Genomic DNA, 24,458 nt, shown 5'->3' on the forward strand with positions numbered 1-24,458 from the left:
CTTCCGATTGGGGTGCATGCATTCTCTTGAATGGACAAAAGTTTTTCAGGCATACCATCGGGCAGCTTCCCCTTTCGTCTCGAAACTCCCTTTAGGGGGAACTCCCCACTCTCAACACAAAGTTCCACCGTATCGGAAGGGGAATCCCTGACAAGCTTTACGAAATCCCCGACTGGCGGCACCACTTTCCGTGGAACGTTAAAACTTGAACATGAGTCACGCGGTCCTCTCGTAAAAGAGATGATAAGTACATAAACACCGAGCGTATATATATTATTTCTCAGCTTCATTTCAACAATTTTATCTATATTTTTAACTATTCTAATAACTATATTCTAAATAATTCCTATTGAATTTAAATCCGTTTATTTTACAAAAAGAAACTAATTTTTAAATAGAAAATCTTTCATTCTTCCTCTTTTACGGAGACAAAGTTTAGAGAATGAGAAAAGTTGAGGTCAAGATTTACTTTTTGTCAAGTCAATTATTAAAATTGAAAATTCTCCATTTGGAGAATATTGTGGATTATAATACCAAATGGTCGAGGGATCTATTAATACGATTAAGAAGAGGGATCGTACAAGTGTCGTCGAGGAGTATCGAATCTTAAGATCGTTGGCAAAGTGCAAGCGAGCGATTTTAGAAGCAGCATAGATTTTCTTGTTTCTCGTTTTTGCGTTCCCTGCTTTGGAGACAGCATCATGGTCTCTCGACTACTTATACAAGCTGCTACCAAAAGCGCAACACTCTCTCTCTGGTAGAATAGGATTCGCGATTATTAATTTGCTAGCGGCGTTATTTCTGAAATAAGTGATTTAGCTAGAGGGGCACACAAGTGGCGAGCAATTCACCGGCCAAACTCTGATTCACCCACACTCCAAAAATATCCAAATAAACGGAGATACGTCTAGCGGTACTTAACTATATAATACCCATTTATACTTCTTCTTGCTTACTACACGGAATTTCTATTTTTCGTTCTTAAAAGATTTTTAAAAATATTAAAGATATTAAAGATAATAAAGATCTATTATTATTAGTCAATTTCTTTAAATTCAGTGACATTATTTTTAATATTGTAATTTGATATTTAAATACAAAGTTCGATTTCTAAGAGGCGATTTTCGGTTTTAGTTTACTTTAGATCTCATTACTTGTTCCTGCATTGTAAATCTCATTTGGCGATGGTTTCAAATGAACGTTACCGAGACATATATATAAAATCGATTAACAGTGCCTGAATTGTAATAGAATCTTATGTATATGTATATATACCTTGAGCGTTACGTAAAATTCGATCGAATGTCCGCCGTATAATTTCATTCACAGACAACACGCCTTTGTGATCTAAATGCTTATTGCACACTACTACTATATATATTTATTTACACACGCTTGGACACAACGATCCTCGACAAGCTTCTTCTTCCTATTTCAAGACCTGAAAACGTCACTCTCTTTCGATCGACTTCACCATCAGACAGAAGTGAAAGCCGCTTCATTGGAAAAGTACGGGTTCACGGGTCACTGCACTTACGACCGATTGATATTATCATTTGCCCTTAATTTACCCTTTTTGGAAGGAAAATCGTTTTTTTGTATTTTACAGTGAATACTGTATACAATCTGGGAGATTTACAATGAATACTGTAAAATACAAAAAAAAGAATCTGCATAGTCGATTTTTCCCATCAAGTGTCATAAATACCAATTTGCATGATTGACAACATGAGAATAGTGATGTGCTCTGCTCTTTATATATATTATATACTTTTGTGAGGCAGCCACCCAGAATGAAGATTTTTACTGTGTACTCAAAATGTTTTGATGGCTCGAGTGAGGGCCTTTATTCTCAAGCCGATAACGCTCTGTGTTATATACCTATGGTTGGCGAGAATGCAAAGGCGTGCCGAAACCATAAACTCGAGAGGTTAGCGGTGGTCCCATGCACGTATGTGGCCAAACGCTAATTCGTAGGTAGAAGCAAATGGTTAAATTGGCACTGACCACACATTGACTCGAGTCCACACGCGGTTGTCAGTGTAAACGCACGTACGCGAAAGAAGCTTATATACACGTATATATACACACTCACATGTATATATAAATATATATACACATATCGTGTGTCGTGTAGGTCGTGTGTGCAACAGATGCGCCAGGCACGCGAGCCGCACTTCACGGGACGTGCGGGTCGCGAACTCCGAACCTTCCGGTTCGAATCTCGACCTACAACCCTTCCGAATATTTGGCAACGTACTCTAGTGACACCGACATTTTGTCACTGTTTTTTTACCCCTCAAGGTCATTTGTGATTTTTCCTTTTTTGTTCAGGAAATACCGAAAATACTCATTTGATACCAAAAGTATTTATTACTACCAAAAGTATTTATTACTACCAAAAGTATTTATTACTATACCAAAAGAATCAAATTGCTATACTAACTACAAACTAGATACCAAAAGTATTTTTGGTAAAAAAAAATAAACTAACAAACAGCAATAAGGACAATTTTCAAACAACAATCCAAATATTTCCTTTCTTACGCGTAAAGCGCATAAATATTTTTAATCATCCGTGACACTCATCGCGAAGAAAAATAATGCAACTCGATAACAGAGGTCGTAGATTAGGGTCGTTTGAGAAGGCATATCTTTCGTTGTGCCGCTCAATTTCAAGATTCTTCAAAGGTCGCTTGGACCTGTTCCAAAAATTCCGCGCGGATCATCCGCACATGGATATATACGACAACGCATATCGTTCGGATAAACCTAAGCCTCATTTCTCGAAAGGATTTACTTACGATAGAGAAGAAGAGTGTAAAGAGGGCGAAGTGACCTAAGTGATTTCAAAGAATATTTTCTACATATTATAGTCTAAATAAACTGTATATACAAGTATACATAAAAATAAATCTACTGTAAATATTCAATTTATACGCTAAATAAAAGTTTCGCGCAAAAAAACTAAAATTCATTTTCAAAATATTCCAAATTTATTGCACATATGAATATGCAAAAAGCATTTCTATATTTTATAACGTTTAATTAAAGATTAAAATAATCTAATAGAATAAAATATTGAAAATCAATAATATATAGAAGGAATTTTATAATATTCAGTTCATTGATGCAATAGTGACATGAATGAATATACATATATCGAGGTTGAAAATATGAATTGAAAAATTAATAATCGGTTAAATGAAATTCTTATCATTTCTAAATCTGCTATAGTGAAATCCACTAATTTTGAATCGAGACTTCCTTTTTGCCTTAAAGTAAAACTTAAAGTAAGACAAAGTATTTTAAATCGAAAGGATAAGAATAATATTCGCGTATATAAGATAAAAAAGGCTTGAAGAAAAAAAGACCCTTTGAAGAAAATGGATATTTGGTCCAGAACATTTAAATCTTGAACCATCCTCTTATAGTTTCTACATATTTCCTGAATTCGTTATATGAATTTTTTTAGCACTTTCAAGTTTAGCTATTTCCTTATTTATTTTATATATAATACTGACACGCGTATATATCCGCGTGAATATAAATTTATGTTCGACAATATGCAATTATTGCAGACAGATACCGCAGCTACTTTACATGATTAGCAGATACATCCACCAGCAAGGAGTTTAGTAACCAGCCGTGTGCGAGCAATTATCCAGGAAACATAATTTACGCGAATACGAGTAGAGAAGTACGCGGGACTCTCAGCGCGCACATAACAGACCAAACAAACCTCGTGCGGCATTATACAATTTATATATATATATGTATATATATAGGCCCTGCTTGTGTGACTATATATATACGATAGACACATACTGTCGTATATACGTTGAACACCGCGTTGTGTCAAGTAACAGCTATTGAAAATCGTTAAATCATGAATAGTCATCGTAGCGCCAATTAGCGCCCAGTCTCAAATGAATATTCACGCGAGCGACAGACCGTCTATTCGACCGCCAACATCATAGTCACGCGAACACAACTCACAAAACCTAAAACCTTTAGGCAATCCTTTTTTTGACATACAATTTTTTTTTTATTCTTATATTGCTATTCATATCTTCGCTTTTATAATTGGCTTTCAATTTACTGATTCGGATAATTCATTAATTGAAATTAATTATTTTACTAATACATAATTAATACTTTAATCGTCATTATAATTTACTATCGTAGTTAATTAATTAATTGTAGTTACAATTAATTATCGTTGTTAATTAATTAATTCTAGTTATAATTCATTAATTGTAGCTATAATTAATTATCGTAATTAATTAATTGTAGTTATATAATTAATAATTTAATTGTAAATATAATTAATTTTTCAATTGTAATTACCTAATTAATTATTAATTCATAATTGTTTAATTTACTATAATTATCTTTAATAAATTAAAAAAAAGTTTATCACATCACTCATAATATAGAAATTGAAATAAATTAAAGAGATTTGAAAATATGTTGTTGATTCTAAGTAAAAATATATAAATATGGATCAACGATCTGTCGAAATATGTGCGCACCAACGGAAATGAGAAATTGATAAGTTACAGGAAGCTGGTGGCAAACTTTCCTTTTTTTCATATTTGATAAATTACCAGCGTGGCAGGATAAACGATAATTTATATCAAATTTTATTGTTGGAACCAAATCGAGGAATTTAATGAAGATGTGATTCAAGTTCGTAGAAAGAAAGCAATACAATTTCTTTAAAATAATATAAAAATTTCAAATATTAATTTTTCTGAATCGAATACCGAGAAGTTCTTTTCCAAACGTGTCACTAATAAAGAAAAATTTTATACCAGGGATAAATATGAAGTTTATTTTTCGAGACATTGATCAATTTATATTTTATAAGTGAGTCATGTCATTTCGCATATCGAAATCATCTAAATTCGATTATAACGGTTGCGGCTATAATGTATAAAACGAATAACAGAATGAAAAAAAAAAGAAAAAGAAGAAGAAGAGAGGTAATAAATAGAGGCATTATAAAGATCGATTCGAAGAAATTCATCATTAACGGAAACGGTTTCTTATTTGCCTTTTGCTAGTGTTACACAGAATCATCCGGATGTGACACATCAACATGCAGGCAACCTAAAATTATACCAATTACCATCCATTAACACGTTCATGATAGATTCTTTTCTCGATCCATATCTCTAAATATTAAGCACACCATTCTTATATATATTCGTCACATAAATCACAATCATTTTCGAATAGATTTTAATCATCTTGAATTAAAAATACAATCTTGCATTAAAAATACGAGAGTTGAAATGTAAAAATAAAAAATCTAATTGAAATTGAAATTGGAAATACAAATCGAAAATATAATTCGAAAACCGAATCGAAAATATGATTCGAAAATACAAAATGAAGATACAAATCGAAAATGCAAAGTGAAAATACAGAAAAATACAAAGTTTCAAAATTGTGTCAAGTATGGGAAATAAATGTATGAAACAATATTCGAAACTGTTTGCTAAAATGGATCATGAAGGAGGTAAAATTAAAAAAAAAAAAATTATTGCGCATCGACTAAGAGCGCGCGGGATTTTTTAAATTGTATCTATTGGCTCGAAGCGATTGAAAGTAATTGAATGAAGCGGTCGGTTATTTACGAACGTTTAAGCCGAGCCAACTATCTGTCCATTCATTCGTCTGTCCCTTCATTCATTCATCATTCACTCGGGCCGCGTGTACGGTTGCTGCATGTATATCAGTAGTAAAGGCCCATTCAATTGATCGGTGATTGTCTAAATTATAAGATTGCCATACAATGGCTCTCATCTCGACCTATTGGGGTCCCGTTCGCTGTTGCGTCATCACTTTAGAGGACCGGATCGTAAGCACCAACACGCAATTACTAGGTAATATCCAACAAAACCTAACGTGATAAATATCGACTCAAAATTCTTTATACAATACAAAAAAAATACCCTCTCCCCCTCTCTGTTTTAATCGAAACCAGTTATACCTCGAAATAACTGATTAATTTTAGTTTATATATACGAAAACTCAATAGACTTATATCACTGGATCGAACGTCGTCGTCGTCCCTCTTCCTGAATAACAATTATTATATTCTGTCCTGACAGTTCTATACTTACAAATATCCCGCGCACGACTTAAACCAATGTATAAAATTAATCAAAGTTTTCACTCAGGCGGAATAATTTATTGTATTATGAAGCTTCTCATTTCAGAACGTTGTGTTCCAAAATAATCACTAATTCACTAATTCATAAATTCGATCAATTTTTAAATATAGAATATAATAAAAAATCTTTCCTTTCATCAAAACTAAATTTTCATCAATTTCGGTTTTTTTGTATAGAAATTTTTTTTTTACAAAAAATGTTTGAAAAGCGAATTGGATTGGTGGAAAATGAGAAGAGATATATACTGTATATTATTCAGGGCTAGAAATGCAGTGCCTTGAAACAGGCTTAATTAGTGTCTCCTACAAAATAGGATAATGCCTTCAACTCGTATGGCCATTTCGTGTCCGGTTAACTTATGCTGGCCCGCAAAATCAGTTTACCAATCAGTGAAAAGTTCCTTCAATTCTAACTGAATCAGTCTGCTTCCGGGCAAAACTTCATCGCTAAATGCATGTAGAAAGCCTTAAGCTTCGAAATGTGAAACCATCGTCACTCCTATTACATTATACCTTCTCTATATAATACCCTCGGACTAAATGCACTTTGTATGTTACACGCAACGTATTTATGCGTTTTACTCGATAATTTTCAACTTGAAAAATGTAAGAAGAAACACTTCTTAACACTGTAGAAAATAAATCTTAGTTTCAGTATAGACTTTTGACTATACAACCGTTTGGATTAGAATCATTTATTTTTACTTAATCTTATTCCTAAGAGTATTATTTTAAGATCAAAATTCGTCCAAGCAAAAAACAAAATCTATAAATTCACGTAGAATCACTTAAAAATAAGTGCTTTGCAATATAAAAATAAAGAAAAAATCACTTATTTTCAAGTGCATCATGAAATTTTTTTAGTTTTTGTTGTAAACCCCTAAAAATTTACTGACATTAAAATTACTTTCCCTAACAAAATTCTTTTTACAAAGGAAAATATTAATGTTTATGGAAAATGAGTAAAATTTATGAATTTTAATAATTTCTAAAAATTACAATTATAACCCTTCCTGAATTTAATTATTTTCTACAATTTTCAACTAAACTTTATCTCTGATTATTTAAATAATTTTTCAAAAGTTCTTCTAGAATTCAATTATTTAAATACATAAACTCAATTTTTTATAATAATAATTATAATAATGAAGAAAGTCTTAACAATTAATTTTTAAAAAATATTTTTAAACAATTTTTGAACGATAATAGTTTTTCAATTTCTAAAAATTTAAAAACAATTAAAATTTAGTAAAATCTTTTAAAAATAATTGAATTTTTGAAAAGTCTAAATAAAAATGATCAAATTTTTCAAGAATTTTAATTATAAACAGAAGCATGATTTCTCAAAAATTTTATTAAGTCCAAAAAGTAAATTTTGAATCTTAAAACATTATTACAAAACAATTCTAATAATTAGTTTTTAAATTGTATTTCTTAAAAGAATTTTTGTATATTTTAAAAAAACTAATGAATCTTTTAATGAATTTTAATTAAAAATTTTGAACATTATTGTTTTCTCCAAAATGTTAAAAATAATTCTAAAATGTTATGATTTTTGGAAATATGTAATTGAAAATATTAAAAATATTGAATTTTGAAAATTAGAAGCTTATTTTCATTTTTAAATTTACCTTTAAAGATTTTTCATTAAAACTTTTAATAATTCAATTATTTTCAAAATTTGCAATTAAAATTCTTCAAAAGTTGATTTTCAAAAATTGTAAAAAAGTACTTGAAATAAATTAATTATTTTCAATTAAATTTTACAAAATTTTAACTATTCAAAAACAATTTTTGAAAGATTTGTTTATATAGTTATTTTTCGAATTATAAAAATCAAAATAAGTTGCACTTTTTTACTAGAAATTGTGGTATTTTGTTGCAATGTTTGGAAGAAAAGTTGAAAAAATCGCAATTCTTAAAAATAAGTCGAAAATGTCTCAATTTTCTTAATTTCCTTACCAAAAAATTTTTTTCATGATATTTACCTGATTTAACTGACAAAAATTTTGTTTTAATATGTCATGGGAATTTTATCATTTATCACCTGGAAATCATGGAAAAATTATAGAATTTTATAAGGAGAAGTTTGTAGAAACCCTGTAAATTTATATTCTCTTAGAATTAAGATCACGTAAAATGTAAAAATAAGTCATTTACACTAAAAAAATAAGGGAAAAATCACTTATTTTCAAGTGCAAAAAAACAGACTGTCTTACGTTGACAACTTTTGACCCATTCTAAGTGAATTTTCACTTATTCAGATATTTAAAGAGTAAACTATAAATAGCCTTGAGTTAAAATCAATCTCCCTTTTTTTACACTTGTAAACATGAATTACGAGTGTAAATTAAAACAGTATTATATAAAAAAAAGAAAAGACTGAAAATTGATTGCAAAAATAAATTTTTCATTTGCTAAATTACAAAGCATAATTGAAAAATATTTTTCGATCACTAATTGTTCTTTGTCACGTACATACATACATATATATTTACATATGTACACATATATTTACATGCATACATTTATGTTTATATATATATACGTATATCTATGTATGTATGCAATGTCATACCGAACAATGCAGATGGAAAATGTTGTCTTTCTATTTGGGGGTTGACTTTTGTCCATTGGAAATGGGTCTTTAAAAGCCGATTTCAAACGTGCTCGCAATCGACAATTGTTTCCGAGATCTGTGCGTGCAACAATTACTTGCATTATTTTCTGTCCATTCATAATTACAGTTATCGTATCACAGAGTGCTATTTAAGCGAGTTTATACACCGGATAATATTATTGGAAAACAATGGACAATTCTCGTATACAGTTTCAAGCCCAAAAGGCCTTTGGTGAAATAACCTTTCGCCAAAGGGGGAGTTACCATATTATAGTATACAGATGGTAGCACTATATACTCTCTTTGGGGGAAACAGGTGCATCATTGTTTCCACGCCTGCGTGGCGGGAGAATTATATCCAATAACTGACAATTCGAGATCTGTCTCTCCTCTTAATAATAATTTACCTTCATCTTCCTCCTATTTCAAAAAAAAGAAACATTATCTTAATGATTCTTTGACAAAAAAAAAAAGAATTAAGATTCATTTTTTTTCAAACAAGAAAATGATTGGATTAAAGTTTGGCAATAAGTATTATTTTTCTTTCTCTTTCATTATTCGAATCAGTAATCAAGACAAAAAGATGACGAGAGTGAGAGAGAGAGAGGGGAATGAGAATGTTTTGCGCAAGTTACTCTTTGCGAAACGCTTTCAATTAAAGCGCTTTCTAATTGTAACTCTTTGCGATAATTAGAATCAAACTATTATATATAGAAATCTTGTGTTGGTGTTTGCTATATCGTCCCAAAAGTTTTATGCGTGAGAGTCAATTTTTCTTTCTAGTGTGGGTGAGTTTTAGACATTCTATCGTAATGTTCTCGGGTCTTTTTACGCACACAGAGAGACGTAGATACGGGTTATTAAGCAACGCCGTTCACACGTTCACCCCTTCTTTACCTTTTCTCTCTCTTTCTCTCTCTCTTTCTCTCTCTTCGAACGTCTGTGGCTTCGTTCCACCGGCAATGCAAATGGGGTCGTAAAAGATGAAGGCAATACCTCAAAGTGAGACGAAAGAATAGCAAAAGCCCAAGGAGAAAAAAGACCATGAGGTTTTTTTTTTCTTTTTTTGTTAAGCGCACAAATCACTAATTCATGGCCTTGGACATATACATTTCGGACACACGGACAATGGAATCGTTTCTTAGCTTCTCTGATAAGGAATTGTAACACCTCAAGCGTACTTCCGTTTCTCGGATATTTTTAAATATATCTCTAAATATTTTTTTCACAAATATTTTTTAATATTTTCTAATATTTTCTACTATCCAAAAATCATCCATTGAATCGCAAGGAAAATTTGTAATTTCGAACTGGAATATTTCTGTATCAAAGACTCGTTGTCCCTTCCGGTGAATCTGTACGGTTATGATTCGGTGTCGTCTTAATGACTTCGAGGCATAGCGTCTCTGTGCATCGTTTCCTGCTTCCGGTGTCGCGACGCAGAGCTCTTCTTATCTTAACGACATTTGCGGGTCTTCTCTTGTTTTTCGGTTTCCGAAATGCATAAACCATCATTATTATTTGAATATGGAATAAGAAATAAAGAATATTTATACTAAACTATACTATTAGAAAAAATCTATAACGGTTTTCTATGCCACCGATTTTATTCAGCACCAAATAACCCAAGTTCTATAAATAACCATAAAACAAAAACGTTAGTACCTTATAATAACCTTTTTGGTTTATTCACAGAGCTTCAAAATTAAAAAAAACTCGTTTGCAATCATCCCCAACCAAGGGGCTTAAAAATTCAGAAATAATAGTCTTTGGTTCGCGTAACTAAATTGGAGAAATCGGACCAATCGCGAGAGTCATGGTTGAAACGGACATATATCAAAGTTGGGTAGCTCAGAAAAGGGCGATTTTTTTTTTTCGCCAAGCAAGAAGGGTGACGAGGGTTGTGCCCTGTACACGTCTAATTTTAACGACACCCGATATGCAGATCTGCTCAGCACGACAGGATCTATGCAAATTGTGAACGGTACGCCATGGTTTATATGGTACATATGAGGTACGCAAAGGACCAACTGGGAATATTGTGAGTGAGGGAAAAAAAAGCAGCGCGCTAGAGAGAGAAAACACTATTGAAAAAAAAAAAGAATTGGCCGCTGAAAACTGGTTCTCGCCAGAGAGCACGTCTGAATGCTCAGCTGTATACATCAGGAGACGAAAATCCAGACACGTAACTCACACTTTAAATATGAATCTATATACATATATCTATATATAGATATATATAGATTCACTATATTGTATACACATATATACATACTCTTGGTATTATTATACCTGTCTCGATAATATATCGGCTTCTTCGCTCTTTATACATTTTATTATGGATCAGCCTTTTGTAAAACACGCTTAAGGGATGCACACACGGTGGACGCACGTATGGACAAGCAATAATATAACCTCAATTTCTAAGACTGATCAGCGTGTGAACTTTATCTAATAAATATGCACCCCTTGACCCATCGTTTTCTCTCAAACCATTCCAGAATCATTTTTTTTTTCCTCAAAAATATCACAATGCCTCCTTCTAATAAAACATTCTCATTGGAATTTTAAATTATTAAAAAAAAAATCGAACTCGCACTGAGAAAAAAGATTTAGTGCTGCTTGACTTCACCTAATTTTACGGATGATTGATGCAAAATCACTTAGTTATCCTAACCAAACAAAATTATTTGGTTACTTTAAGAAGAAGAACAGGGTGGCCGCTGGACCAGGAAATGACAGGGAATTTTTTTTGAACCGGGAAAACCGGGAAATGACAGTGAATTTCGGAAATTTTTATTTTAAAAACACTGATTATTTTGTGAGAAAAAATAAAAATATTTATTTTAAGACTCATTAATTATATTTCAGTAAAAAAATATTGAATGATCTTCTATAAAATCGTTTTATTTTGTCTGGGAATTTTATCAAAAGTACTGGAAAAAATATTCAATTTCTAGAATTTATAAGAAAATTATGAATTTTGTTGTCGAACGTATAACAGACTTAAAAAAGATAATATTTAATTTTAAATTCTTTCTATAACAATAATTAAACAAAAGATAATTTTAATTAAATGTGCGTCGAAAAACTTTAAAGGAGAAAAAATTTCATATCCTATAAAATAGTGAAAAATAAATCAATTTATAAATTTTTTTCACAATAATATTAATCATAAAACAAATTTGAATTCGTAAAAAATTTGAACTAATTTGAACAAAAGTGATACGAAATTTATAAAAATTAACTAGCAACAATCACTACTTTCTTACTACCTTTTTTTAAATAAAATTATCAATTTGAAAAATATTAGAATTTAAAAATTTAAATTTTTGTTGAAAACACTAAAAAATTCAATTTTTGAGAAATTATGAATGAATTCAAAAATTCAATTATTTTCAAAAAAATAAATAAAATTTTTCTTATAATATTCAACTATGTTGAAAATTTGAAAAAAAAATTCTCGTAAAAAACCCAATTATCTTTATAAATAACAAAATTCTTCTCCAAAGTTAAATTATTTTCATAAATGTCAAAAAAATTCTTGTCCTATTTTCAATTATTTTCAAAAATAAAATGCATTTTTCTAATTTCAATGATTTTTAATATCTACTATTTTAATAAAATTTCACAAAAAGAATTCAATTATTTAAAAAAAATTTTAATAAAATTGTATGCAAACATTTAATTATTTTCATAAATAATAAAAATTTTACAGTAATTCAATTATTTACAAATCTTTTATAAATTTCTTCGCAATAATTCCATTATTTTCATAATTAATAAAATTTTTTAACAGAGATTCAATTATTTTCAAAAATAATCCTTAATTCAATGATTTTAAAATATCTATACCATTTAATAAAATTTTCCAAAAGAATTCAATTAATTAAAAAAATTTTAATAAAAATAATTCTTCGCAGAAATTTAATTATGCTCAAAAATTTTTATAAATTCTCGTCAAAATTTAAATTATTTTTATAAATAATAAAATTCTTCTTTGAAATTGAATTATTTTTAAATATTTTAATAAAATCGTTCGCAAAATTTCAATTATTTTCAAAAATTAGTTATATATTTTTAACTATATAATATTTATAATTGAAAAACTTTCAACTTATTCCAAATTTCATGAAATTGTTTTGTAAACAAGTGGATTTTAGAAATATTTTAGTTCAAATTTCTACAAAAAAAAAAATTGATTTGAAATTTTGAAAATAATTTTTAATAAATTACATCAGTAGCAATTTTTAAAAATTATTCGAGTTTAAAGAATTTGAAATTTGGATTTTTTTAAAAATCTTCCTATGAAAAAATAGTGGATAATAATTAAATATTTCAAAAAATCGATTTAAGTTTCAAATGATTTTACAATTAAAAATATTAAAAAAAATTTATTATAAACATATCTTGGAGTTTCAATTAATTTTAGAGTAAACTAAAATATTTTTAGAGTTTGTGAAAAAGTCAAAGTTTTGTCTATAAAAATTAGGAAATTCTTTCAATCTTTCATGGAATAATTTATTTTCAGTTATTCTTTATGACCGGGAAAAGACCTTGAATATTTTTTTTTTAATTTTATAATTTTGATATAAAAAATACTAACTTTAAAAAAACTTATGTTAAATTTAGTATAATTATATCAAATATCAAGAATATTAATTAAATTTCAATATAACTTTACTAAATTTCACATATAAGTTTTTTTAAAGTTTAATATTTTTTATATAAAAATTTTGCTTTGTCGCACTTTTACCCCAATTTGTAAAATACTTTTACAAAATTTAATATATATTCTCTCTCCGTATGTAAAAATCGGGGAATTCTTTCAATCTTTCATGGAATAATAAAAATAATAAAAGAAGTAGAAGAATAAACAGAAGGAGCAGGAGAAGAAGTATACAGGAAACAGGAAAGCGTCTTGTCAAGACCATGCACACGAATGTGTGACTCGCAAAATGAAGAGAGTAACCTTCGTAGAAAAGTAAAATTATTCAAAGTGAAAAATACTTCCGAGTCCTTGACCCGCGAAGGAGGTAACTGGGACCTCGGGAGTGCCGGAGCCACTTCAAAGTCTCGCGCTAATTGGATTTACAACGACTCCTGCGCTTAAAGCTCCGTTTTCTCCTCACCTCTTTTACGAGAGAAGTTTCGAGTATATATATAGTCAAAGACCACGAGAATAAGAGAGGGACAGAAAATCAAGAAGGGACAGTGTTCAACGAATAATCACCAGTCAAGTGAGCTACACGATTTTCTCTCTCTCTCTCTCTCTCTCTTTCGAACCGCATAACACCATCCCTTTAAATACCAGTGTCCCACAAAAAGTTATATTACCATTAGATCTCCCTTTTTAAAAATTCTGTCGCGCGCATCCTTTTCCCAGGATCCGATTTTGTTCGCGTGAACGCGCCCGCTTAAGAGGCCTGGTTTCCTTGACGGAAACCTGTTTCACAGGGGGGTGCATATTGATGGAGCTTTTTGAAGGGAAGGGATGTGAATCCAGAGGGGGAGGGGAGGGGTACACAGTAAGTCTATGTAAAACCGATAATCCCTAACCGTCTTTACGACGTTAAATTGATACGTCGAGGAGGATCTTTCTCTCTCTCTTAGAATGAAACCAACCTGACATCGAGCTTATCTCTCTCAGCTATATATACGGTTCAAAGGGATCAGAACAACAGTGACAAGATGAAAAAGAAAAAAGTTAAAGAACACTATATATATTTGTTTAGTATTTTCACACTCGGATGTGAAAAAACAAAAAATTGTTAAAATATTAATTTTATAAGGAATTTTAATATTTCTATAAATTAACACCTTTAGAAAACCTGAACACCCCTCTTTTAAATTTCTAGAAATATGGATTGAATATTTCTGTGATTGGAATATGGAAAGATATTTTAAAGAAATTCAAAACATTCGAAAGTTTTTTTTTTAATTCCCTTTTAGTTGATATTGCAAACAGAGGAATTTACAAGTTTGTATGGTGAACCATTTAAAATACGATTGGTGAAAAATTTTCGTTCACAAGAAGGCGGGGGGAATCACATGAGGAGAAAGAGTAACTGCCTGATGCATTTGGACGCGTGATTATGGCACGGAGGTCAGAAAGGATTTATGCTTCACTGCCCCGCCGTCATTACAAATGTATCTTTCTTACAGATCATGAAAATAAAAAGTTCGATGAGTGTGTACTCGCCTTCATAGATATGCAAGTTTCGATTTATTTTTCAAACGAAAAACAATTTTGTCAGCTTCATTCTTTAAAACAATTCCCATACTTTACATTGTTATTGAAATTTTATGTCTATCCGAATATAAGAGAATATTTCACATTATTCCATTCCTCGAATATTTCACTCAAAATTAGAATATTCCATTGACATTCCTGGAATATCGTTAATATTCCTGGAATATCATCTGTTATATTCCAGAGGGACATCCCGAAATTGGACATTTTAATATTCTTAAAATATTTTTGAAACATTCTGAAGGAATATTCCCAGAATTTCAATGGAATATTTATGAATTATTCGAAAGAAATATTCCAGAAATTTAATTGAAATATTCCCATCTTTATTTATCCCTTTTGTATGCCCCCGGGAAATCGAGCAAATAGATTTTGTTGAAATTTTTTTATTCGGATATGTTTCTGGGGTCGCTGATCACGAATCTAAAGTCAGATTTTCAAAATCCAAAATGGCGGATCCAATATGGCGCAGACATTTTTTTCAAAATTGATCAAATTCGCATAAAACTTGTTACTCGGGGGTTTTTGGGGTCCCTGATCATGAATCTGAAGTCAGATTTTCAAAATTAAAAATTATGACCCAGTGTATCAAGTTTCAGGCGAATTTGAGCAATTTTGAAAAAATGATTAAAACAATAAGCTATAGATTCATTTTTAATTGGTTTAAATTTATATAGGAATTATATAAAATTTTGTAAGTGTTTAAATTTAAGTTTAACTTTTTGTACCAGAGGCACGAAAGGGTTATTTCACTTTTACATCTCCCCATCTATTAAAAATTACCACAATTTTTTTTTCATTCAATAACATTTTAACTCTTAAACAAAGATACATTTTGTCGCGATGACTAATTGGCGTTACCGCGAAGATTATTTGTGCGGAATTTAGTGAAGGAAATATTGGTATTGTTGAATAAATGCACATAAAAAAAAATCCTCGAAGCTACGTATACATATTGTGTGTATGCAATTGAATGGGATCGAGTTAAAAAAAAAAAAAAAAAAAAAAAAAAAAAAGTGGCGATAAAGTTTAACGCCGGAGTTTGTGCATTTCCGCACATCGTTTTGCGATTCATAGGTGGATATTGCGTGATGTCTCGTAGGATTTTGTTTTCATTCGAGGGTTGGGAGAGGCGAGGCACATACATAAGCGATCAAAACGAAAGCGAACGAGGTGGGAATAGAGGGTTGGAGAGAGAGAGAGAGAGAGAGAGAGAGAGAGAGAGAGAGAGAGAGAGAGAGAGAGAGAGAGAGAGAGAGAGAGAGAGAGAAGGAGAGGAAGAAGAAAAAAAAGGGCTAAAGCACGTGGTATGCACCGACAGGACGCTCGTTTCTACCCCATTTGTATCTATGCACATGACATTCATTCGCTTTTTAAAAAAATGTAACTTGAATACGAATTAATGACTATCTTTCTTTTTTTTTTCTTTTCAAATATAAAAAACAGGGAGAATATATATAATTAGCCGCACATTTCTTTAATTTAAAAAAAAAGTTATTTTGTTAAATCTTCTTTCATCTATTATTCTAATTGTTCAATGGTATTATTTTCTACACATTGTATTTTTATGAATCATTTTGTTATATTTTAAATATTAACATAGTTTGGAATTATGAAATTTTTTTTAAATATCTTAACGCTTAATTTAAATTCATTCCAATGTGGATCAAATTGACACCAAAAATTTAAATCTATGTGGATCAAATGGCCACCAAAAATTTAAATCTATGTTTTGATCCAAATTTTTGGTATCAATTCGTTTTGATACGATTTGTTACTTTCAAGTTGCCAGTGTATAAAAATAAGAAAAGTGTATAAAAATTGTTGGTTTAAAATTAAAGTGTAACTATATATTTTCCATCTTTTGAATGATTAAATCTTCTCTCTCTCTCTCTCTCTTAAGCTGGTTGATTACTGTTGTTTGAATACAAGGAATTTCACCCTCGGAATGAGTCTCGCGTGGGTGTGAGAGTGAGAGAAAAGCAGGAACTTAGTTCCTTGGGGTTGGAAATCTCAGCAGGAGAATATTCTCACGTAGGTGGAATCGGGTAATTTCAAATCACACTTATTTCATTTCTCCCTATATGTCATGTCGCGATTTTCCATATAGAATTGCAATGGGGACCACACGCAACGAGTATATATAAGTGACGAAACGAGCAACATGTATACATATATAAATAAATATATATATATGTATGATGTACACTATTTGAAACCCCGTGGACACGTGTAAGCCGTTCTAGAAAGCAAATTTATTTAACGACAGATCTTTTCGCCTCACCAAAGTCGCACTCTTGAACGACAAATAAATCATGACCATTTTCAAATTCTCATTCATCTTTTTAAAAAAAATATATTCTCTATAAGTGCATAAATGAATTTTTCAAATTGCTAATATTGTCCTTAGTACAAAAAAAACTCTTCAACTTAAATCCATTAAGAATGTTGAGATTCTAAAAATAAATTTTTTAAAGGACACCATAGAAAATACATTATTTTTGGGTCCTAGTCGATCTCATAAATTTTGATCTAAAGAAAACTATATTAAATTCAAAAACATGAAAATCGATTCAAAATTTGTTTATATTTGAAATTAGAAAAATTTACCTAAGTCCTAAATCGACGTTCTATAGAGATACGGATAAATCTACAACTATACTCCAGGTCTATTAGTACTTTGTGTGAATCAGTTTAAAAACGATAATTTGATGACTCGCAGGAAAAGAGTAATTTCACGTTTTTTATAACAAAAAAAAATGTCATTATGTTACATTTTACGTAAGACTTTAATTCGATTCGTTGGTATATTACACTTTTTTTTAAATTTTATAATTCTGATAACAGGTTCCATAAATTCCGCGTAGCGCTCATAGGCTCTCTCTCTCTCTCTTTCTCTTATTGTTGGCACAATTTTCAAGAGACCTCGTTTCAGTTTTCGAAAAGAAAGAAAAAAAAAAGAATTTTCGCGAAAATCGTCAGCCAAACGCGCGCACGTAATCGGACAAACACTATTATCGAAAGTTTACCCTAAGAGATATTGCATCTTTTGATAACATTTGACTCACATTTTTTTCTTCTTTCACACTTCCATTTTGTAATATCAGATTTTCTAAATTTACATCATCTCTATTTGTATTGCCTTTTGATAACACAAATATTATCGCAGAGCAGGTAAATTTAAAATTACGCGAATTATATTCTGAATAGTATATGTAGAATGGTGTTTTAATTTTTCAAAAATTGATTCTAATTTAGAAAAAGGTCCTCGCATATGGTTTTTCTAAGGATATCAAATTGAGACAAAAAAAGCTGTGCTTAAGAACTAAAAGGATTAATAAGGGTCTTCGTGAAATCTTCCTAGTTATCTAGGAAAGGATCTAGGAATCAAAATAGAAAATTTTTAAAATTTGTCGGGAAATACAAGATCCTAGGTTAAAACTGGGCACTTAATTAGAACCTAATTTGAGAACTGACAGGGTTCTAATCATCTTCTTGGTAAAAAGTAGCTAGTCTTCTTTGAGACCTATAGGTAGGGCTCTTACTAGGTCAAAATAGTTTCAATACAAAAGGGTAAATCAAAAATAGTAAAAAAAAAATACTTAAAACTGGTTTCGTTTAATTTTTTTGATTAAGTGTAAAAGAAGAAGGAGAGAAATGGGAGAATAAGAACAAGAAAAATAGAGAGAAGGAAAAGAAGAAGAAAAATAGAGAGAAGAAAAAAGAAATATAGAGAAGAAAAAAAATGGAGAAGTAAAAGAAGAAGAAAAATAGAAAGAGAGATAAAAGAACAAGAAAAATAAAGAGAGAAAGAGAAAAGATCAGAAGGCAAGAGTAAATAGCCAAGGTACGCGACAAATCCTTAGATAGTATCATATGTTTCATATATACGTACGTCTCGAGGATACAAGTAGTATAAACACAAACACATGTGTTACGTGTGTTTATATCTATATTATGTGGACGGGAGGCGTGGTTTAAAAAAAGGGGGCGGAGCCGGTGGCACTCACACCCCACCTCCACGTACCTCAGAGGCATCGAACTCAGAACCGCGGATCGCCCGAGTCCTTTACCAACACACTTTAAGCACTTTAACTCCGCTCGCCGTGGAAGACGGTCGGTTTATCGGAGGCGTGCGCGAGCACGAGAGTGACGGATACCAACAGGAAAGAAAGAAAGAAAGGGACGAACGAAAAGGAGAAAAAGAAGAAGAAGAGTTTGATATCAACGCGAGTTGCGCGCAGGTGGAAGGGGGATCACAAGAGAAAGAGAGACAACATTATCTCTCTCTCTCTTTCTCTCTCTCTTTATCTCTCCTTTAAAAATAAGAGGGGAGGAGAGTGCATTCTCCGTCTCTCGATAATTTTCTACTGTTTCTGACCGAAACATCTCTCATGTGCATGTGTGAGATTCTCTCTTTTATGTTTGTGTGTATATTCGTATAACAAACTGACGTGATTCCAGTTTGGTATTATTACCGGGAATGGCAATCGACGTTGACAACTCGTGGGACATACCGCGTTTCATTCGATACACTCTTTTTTTATCATCGTCCTGGGAAAGTGTGTGAGTGTGTGTTGACTTTTATTTTTTTTTTCTACTATATAGTGCAAACATGAAATTTGACTGCAAAAAAATACCAAATTCCAAAAAGAGGGGGAAGATGTTGGAATGTATGATGCACAATTTACACATCCTATCCGAGAAGGTAATTTTTAAAATTTTCAAACTTTTGAATACATTAAAATCTTTACTTTTTAAATATTTAAATTCTCCTTATACTTTACGATTTTACTATCTTTCCCGAACTTTATAAAAGTAGCTCTAGGTTTTTTTTTCTAATTCTAAAATAGGTCAAAATGCAAATTTCAAAATAAAAATAAACCCTAGGTACAAATTAGAAAAAGTTCAAATACTAAAAATTTGGGTTTTCAAAACAAACGCATTTGTTTTCTTAAAAGAAAAATTCAAATTGATACTAAAGTGGATCAAAGTGATGCAAAAAATTTCGATCAATTTTTAATTTCATCCAAATTTTTAGTATCAATGCGTTTGCAATTCGATACTTTTAAGTTAGTTGCTTTTAGTTTCTTTTAGTTACTTTTAGAAACTTTTAGTTACGCTTAGTTAGGCTTAGTTAGGCAGTGATAGCACCACCAAAAATGAACATATTTGAAAAAACAGACTTAAGAAAAAAGGAAAAAATAGAACAGCACCGGAAATATCATACATTTTGTCATTAATGATAGAAAACACACGTTCCAACGATCTTTTACAAGAAAAAAAAAGGGGGGGGGATATTCAAAAGCCTCAATACAGAAGCAATGCAGTCTATATAGTCACTGCACCGAATCACAGCGGGAGCGCCATAAAAATATTTTTAGATATACCAAGTCCTCTTTCTTCCACTGCTCCTTAACAGCTTGAAATGTAAAGGGTGCGCGGGGGATCATAAAAAAAAAGATTCAATGAGAATGCGACAAAAATAATATCTCAAGAAGAAGAAGAAAAAAACAAGATAAATAGAAGAGGAAATGATTCTATTTTCAAAAATTGAATAGCCACGTGGAATCGATAAATCAATCACAACAAAGAAAAAGATTCTATATATCGATAACTAAAACATTAATCTTTACATCCTATGCTCGAAAAAGGAAATGACACCTGTATCTTTCTTTCTCCCCCGCCCCCTTCTTCCTAAAGTAGGTGGAGTTGGAAGTTGTAGAAAGATTTTTAAAAAAAATTTTCTTTAATTTCCTTATACTTTGTTATTTAGCTTCTTTTTCTCTATTCCATGTCATCGAGATGATTAAGACCATGTGTGTTTGTGTGCGTGTTGGAAGAGTCTGGGCGTCGTTTCTTCGATTCTTGACATATCCTATTTCGAGATACTTCAGTTTACGATTTTTTTCCTTTCTTTTATTGCTTTCTGTTTTCCGAGAAAATTGTCTGGAATGTGTCAATATTCTTAATACTGTAGTCTTCTACTTTTCAAGGGTCTTTGAAGGAAGTTTTTTCTAAACAATAATCCAAACTTCAACTCTTATTTCAAACTAAACAATTCAAATTCAATTTTATCCCAATCAAATTTTATAAAAATTTAATCAAATTCGATCAAAATTCAACCAAATTTTATAAAAATGCAATCTAGTTTTATAAAAATTCAATCTAATTTTATAAAACTTCAATCAAATTTTATAAAAATTCAATCTAATTTTATTTAAAAAATTCGATCAAATTAAAGCAAAATTCAATCAAAATCTAATTTACTTGTATAAAAATTTACAAAATTAACTAAATTAAATTATTTAATAATTGAAAAGATTTCTTAAAATAAATAATTGCATAAATTTACATTTTAATAAAAAATTTAAGAATTTTTTTTTATTAATATAAACAATTTAATATTTTTTTTATTAATATAAACAAATTAATAAATTTTTTTTACTAAAATAAACAATTTAAGAAATTTGATTATATTATAGAAAATTATTTCCATTTCCCAAAAGAATTACCACTAAAAGAAAAAATATTCCCTTTGCGTACTTTTTTAACACCCGGTACGTGATGTTTTTAATTTTTAAACAATAATTTATTTAAAAAGCTTAAAAAAAGTCTTCCATTTCAATTTTTACTCAGTTTTTGAATAAAGATTTCACTAAGAACACTAAACACGAATCAAAGATTAAAAAGAATTGACAAAAACAGACAGAAATGAATAAAAACAAAAAAACACATACCGGGTGTTCAAAAAGTACAAAAACGTAATTTTTCAATTAAATTAAACTTTTTCGGTTCGGTTATTTATATCTCAATCATAATTTTCATTTTTAAAATTATCCTCCTCTGAGGTTTTTTCCCAAGGTTGAGCGATTAATAAATTAAAATAAAAAAAAAGAAAGAAACCCTATTTGATAATCATTACATCATAAGCGAACGATATCTTTGGTCGATCTTATCTTTACGATCCGTGAATCTGCAGATGTGCTGGTTCAGTTTTTTTTAAACAGAATTTTTTTTATCATTGATTTCTTATAAGCATTAGCCGGTGGAAAAAATTTACCTGACAACAATATCATCTGCTTTGGAAAAATATTGGGTGCCCTTTCTTTTTTTTTTTTTTGTTCCGAGTGTATTTCTTCGAAGGCATTGTTTCCAATTTTCACGTGCAATTGATCACGAATAGCGAAAAAATTTCATAAGATCGATCATATACAATTCTCACTCTCTAAAGGTTTAGTTGCCAATCGTTTTCGAATGAGATTGTCGATAGCTTTTGTAATAACTAAAAGGGACTCGCAAGTGCCGAGTCACGCCTTGACAAACAGGGATGTCAAACAGATGTCTCGCTCCAGTATTCAGACCATGTTTCCTTCAAAGATGAGTTCTCGCTCATTCTTTAAAAACACATTTCCTGTCTCTTATATGAGAATATAAAAAATTATTCTTTCTTTGATAATTAAATTTGTTTCAGATGTTAATTCTTTTTTTCCCTCAATAATCATAAATGTAAAAGTTTCTTTACAATATTCAAAATAATATTGAATTATTTCAATAATAATATAATTTTAATAATTCAATCGAACTCTAAATTTTTAATTCATTCCCATCGTTAACTTAACAACTTAATAAATTATTTTCTTGTCTGACTTCAATTTATGAATAACTAAAGAACATCTCTTCTCACAAATTTTATTTTGACCCTTGAGAAGATGAAATTAGTCACCGAACCAGACGCGGCTATAAATATATAAATTAAACAAAATTTGTCGATCACATTCAACCTCGTGGAAAAAGAGTTGATTTTCCAGTAAATCGAGAAATGGAAAAGAAAAATGTACAAAAAAATAAATATATCCGTGTGCCACCTCATCCCCTTTGTCAGTGCGTATGATTGGCTGTCGGCATCGTGCCGTTCGTTCGCTTCGTTTTGGTCATTTCGCTCGGTCAGTTTATAGGGGATTTGACACGGACACGCGACACGTTCAGCTTTGCACCTGACGCTCGATCGTCAGTGGTTTTCACGGTCACTTAAAAAAAAAGAATCTCTTTTCAATCAATACACACATACACACAGCGAAAAAAAAATTCCATTCTTTTCCAATCGAATAAAAATTATGACTTTAAAATAAATATTATTTAGTGAACAAAAAAATTTTAAAAACAAGTAAAAAATTTAAAAATATTTTAAAAATTAAAAAAAAATTATAAATAAAAACTTCAATAAATTAAAAATAAACGAAAATTATTTTCTTTTTTTAAACTGTAAATAGAAAGACGTGACTCAGTGGTGAAAATAAATGAAATAAATGAAATGAACGATGACAAAGAATGGTTATAATATTAATAAATTTATTATGAAGAATTAGAGATTGTTTGATGACGAATTTAAAAAAAAAATGATGAAAGCATGGTTAAGTGTATGAATTAGAAAACGGAGGCAATGTTTGTTTTAAATTAAAGGCAAAGATGTGCTTAGTAGTAGAGGTCTCTCAATGTTTTCTGGCCACCGGCTCTCTCTCTCACAAGGATCATTTTTCATGACGCGCCATTCCGAGATAAAACTCCCTTTACCTCCCGGCAACGGATATCAATCAGTACCGTATACGACTGTTAAAGCGAAAACAATACCAGTAGTTAAAATCGTATATATATATGTTTAAAGTGAGAATGAATCAAAAAGAAAAGAAACGATAACTATTTATATTGTTTAATGTTTGATTTCATCATGTTATATGCGTGTCAACGTGCTCTACAGATAAAAATAAATTCTTATCACCCCCACAATGGCAAATAATTACAGTTTTTTTACTGTAAATTTTACATTTTCATTTATACTATACTAACATTTTTAATTTATACGTACTATTTTAAGATTTCAATATTTATAATTTAACTTTTTAATTTATACTATAAATTTAACATTTCAATTTATTTTCTAAAAAATAATTGTAATTATTATTAAAAATAATTACGAATAACATTAATAAGATTAGTAATCGAAAATGAAGTCAAAAGAAAAATGACCAAAAATATTGAAAAAGTAGGCTAAATATTTAAATGGGGGAATAAAAATAATGCGAGGGTGATAATAATTTTATCGAGTTATCTGGTTTTTTTTAATAGTGAAAAATTTGAGGCGAAAGGAGAAGAATAGTGGAAAAAGCGATTCGAGGGTGTACAAATGGTGTCGATATTGTGCTTCCGGTGGTGTTGCTAGCTATTCGTGCGAACATTCGTTCGAGTCGATAGCACGGTATCGAAGTTGATAAGCATTGCGATACGATATGGTCCAGAGGAAGACAAAACACTCCAGCTTAAACCGAAGGCATTTATTATAATGCGCTTCAATTTTTTTTCTCTCCTCCTACTCAAATACCACACACAGCACTTCTAGTATT

General features: G+C 30.3%; 1 protein-coding gene and 1 long non-coding RNA gene across 13 annotated transcripts in view; one reads left to right on the plus strand and one right to left on the minus strand.

Annotated features, from left to right (window-relative positions):
- LOC122507952 overlaps positions 1-24,458 on the minus strand; it is a 238,741-nt gene that overhangs the window by 133,515 nt on the left and 80,768 nt on the right. The gene's annotated exons all lie outside the window — the stretch shown is intronic.
- Positions 1-24,458, plus strand: part of LOC122507939 (homeobox protein cut-like) — a 115,876-nt gene that overhangs the window by 17,732 nt on the left and 73,686 nt on the right. Inside the window, exon 1 of one of the 12 annotated variants that reach the window (XM_043620958.1) lies at positions 18,853-19,765. The exons of the other annotated variants lie outside the window; for them this stretch is intronic. Coding sequence (XP_043476893.1) covers positions 19,673-19,765 — 93 coding nt within the window. The 5' untranslated portion in view covers positions 18,853-19,672. Of the gene's footprint in view, positions 1-18,852; positions 19,766-24,458 lie in introns of those variants that run through there. 12 annotated transcript variants of the gene reach the window in all.

This window comes from Leptopilina heterotoma, unplaced genomic scaffold (assembly GCF_015476425.1).
Source record: "Leptopilina heterotoma isolate Lh14 unplaced genomic scaffold, ASM1547642v1 Lhet_52, whole genome shotgun sequence".
NCBI lineage: Eukaryota > Metazoa > Arthropoda > Insecta > Hymenoptera > Figitidae > Leptopilina > Leptopilina heterotoma.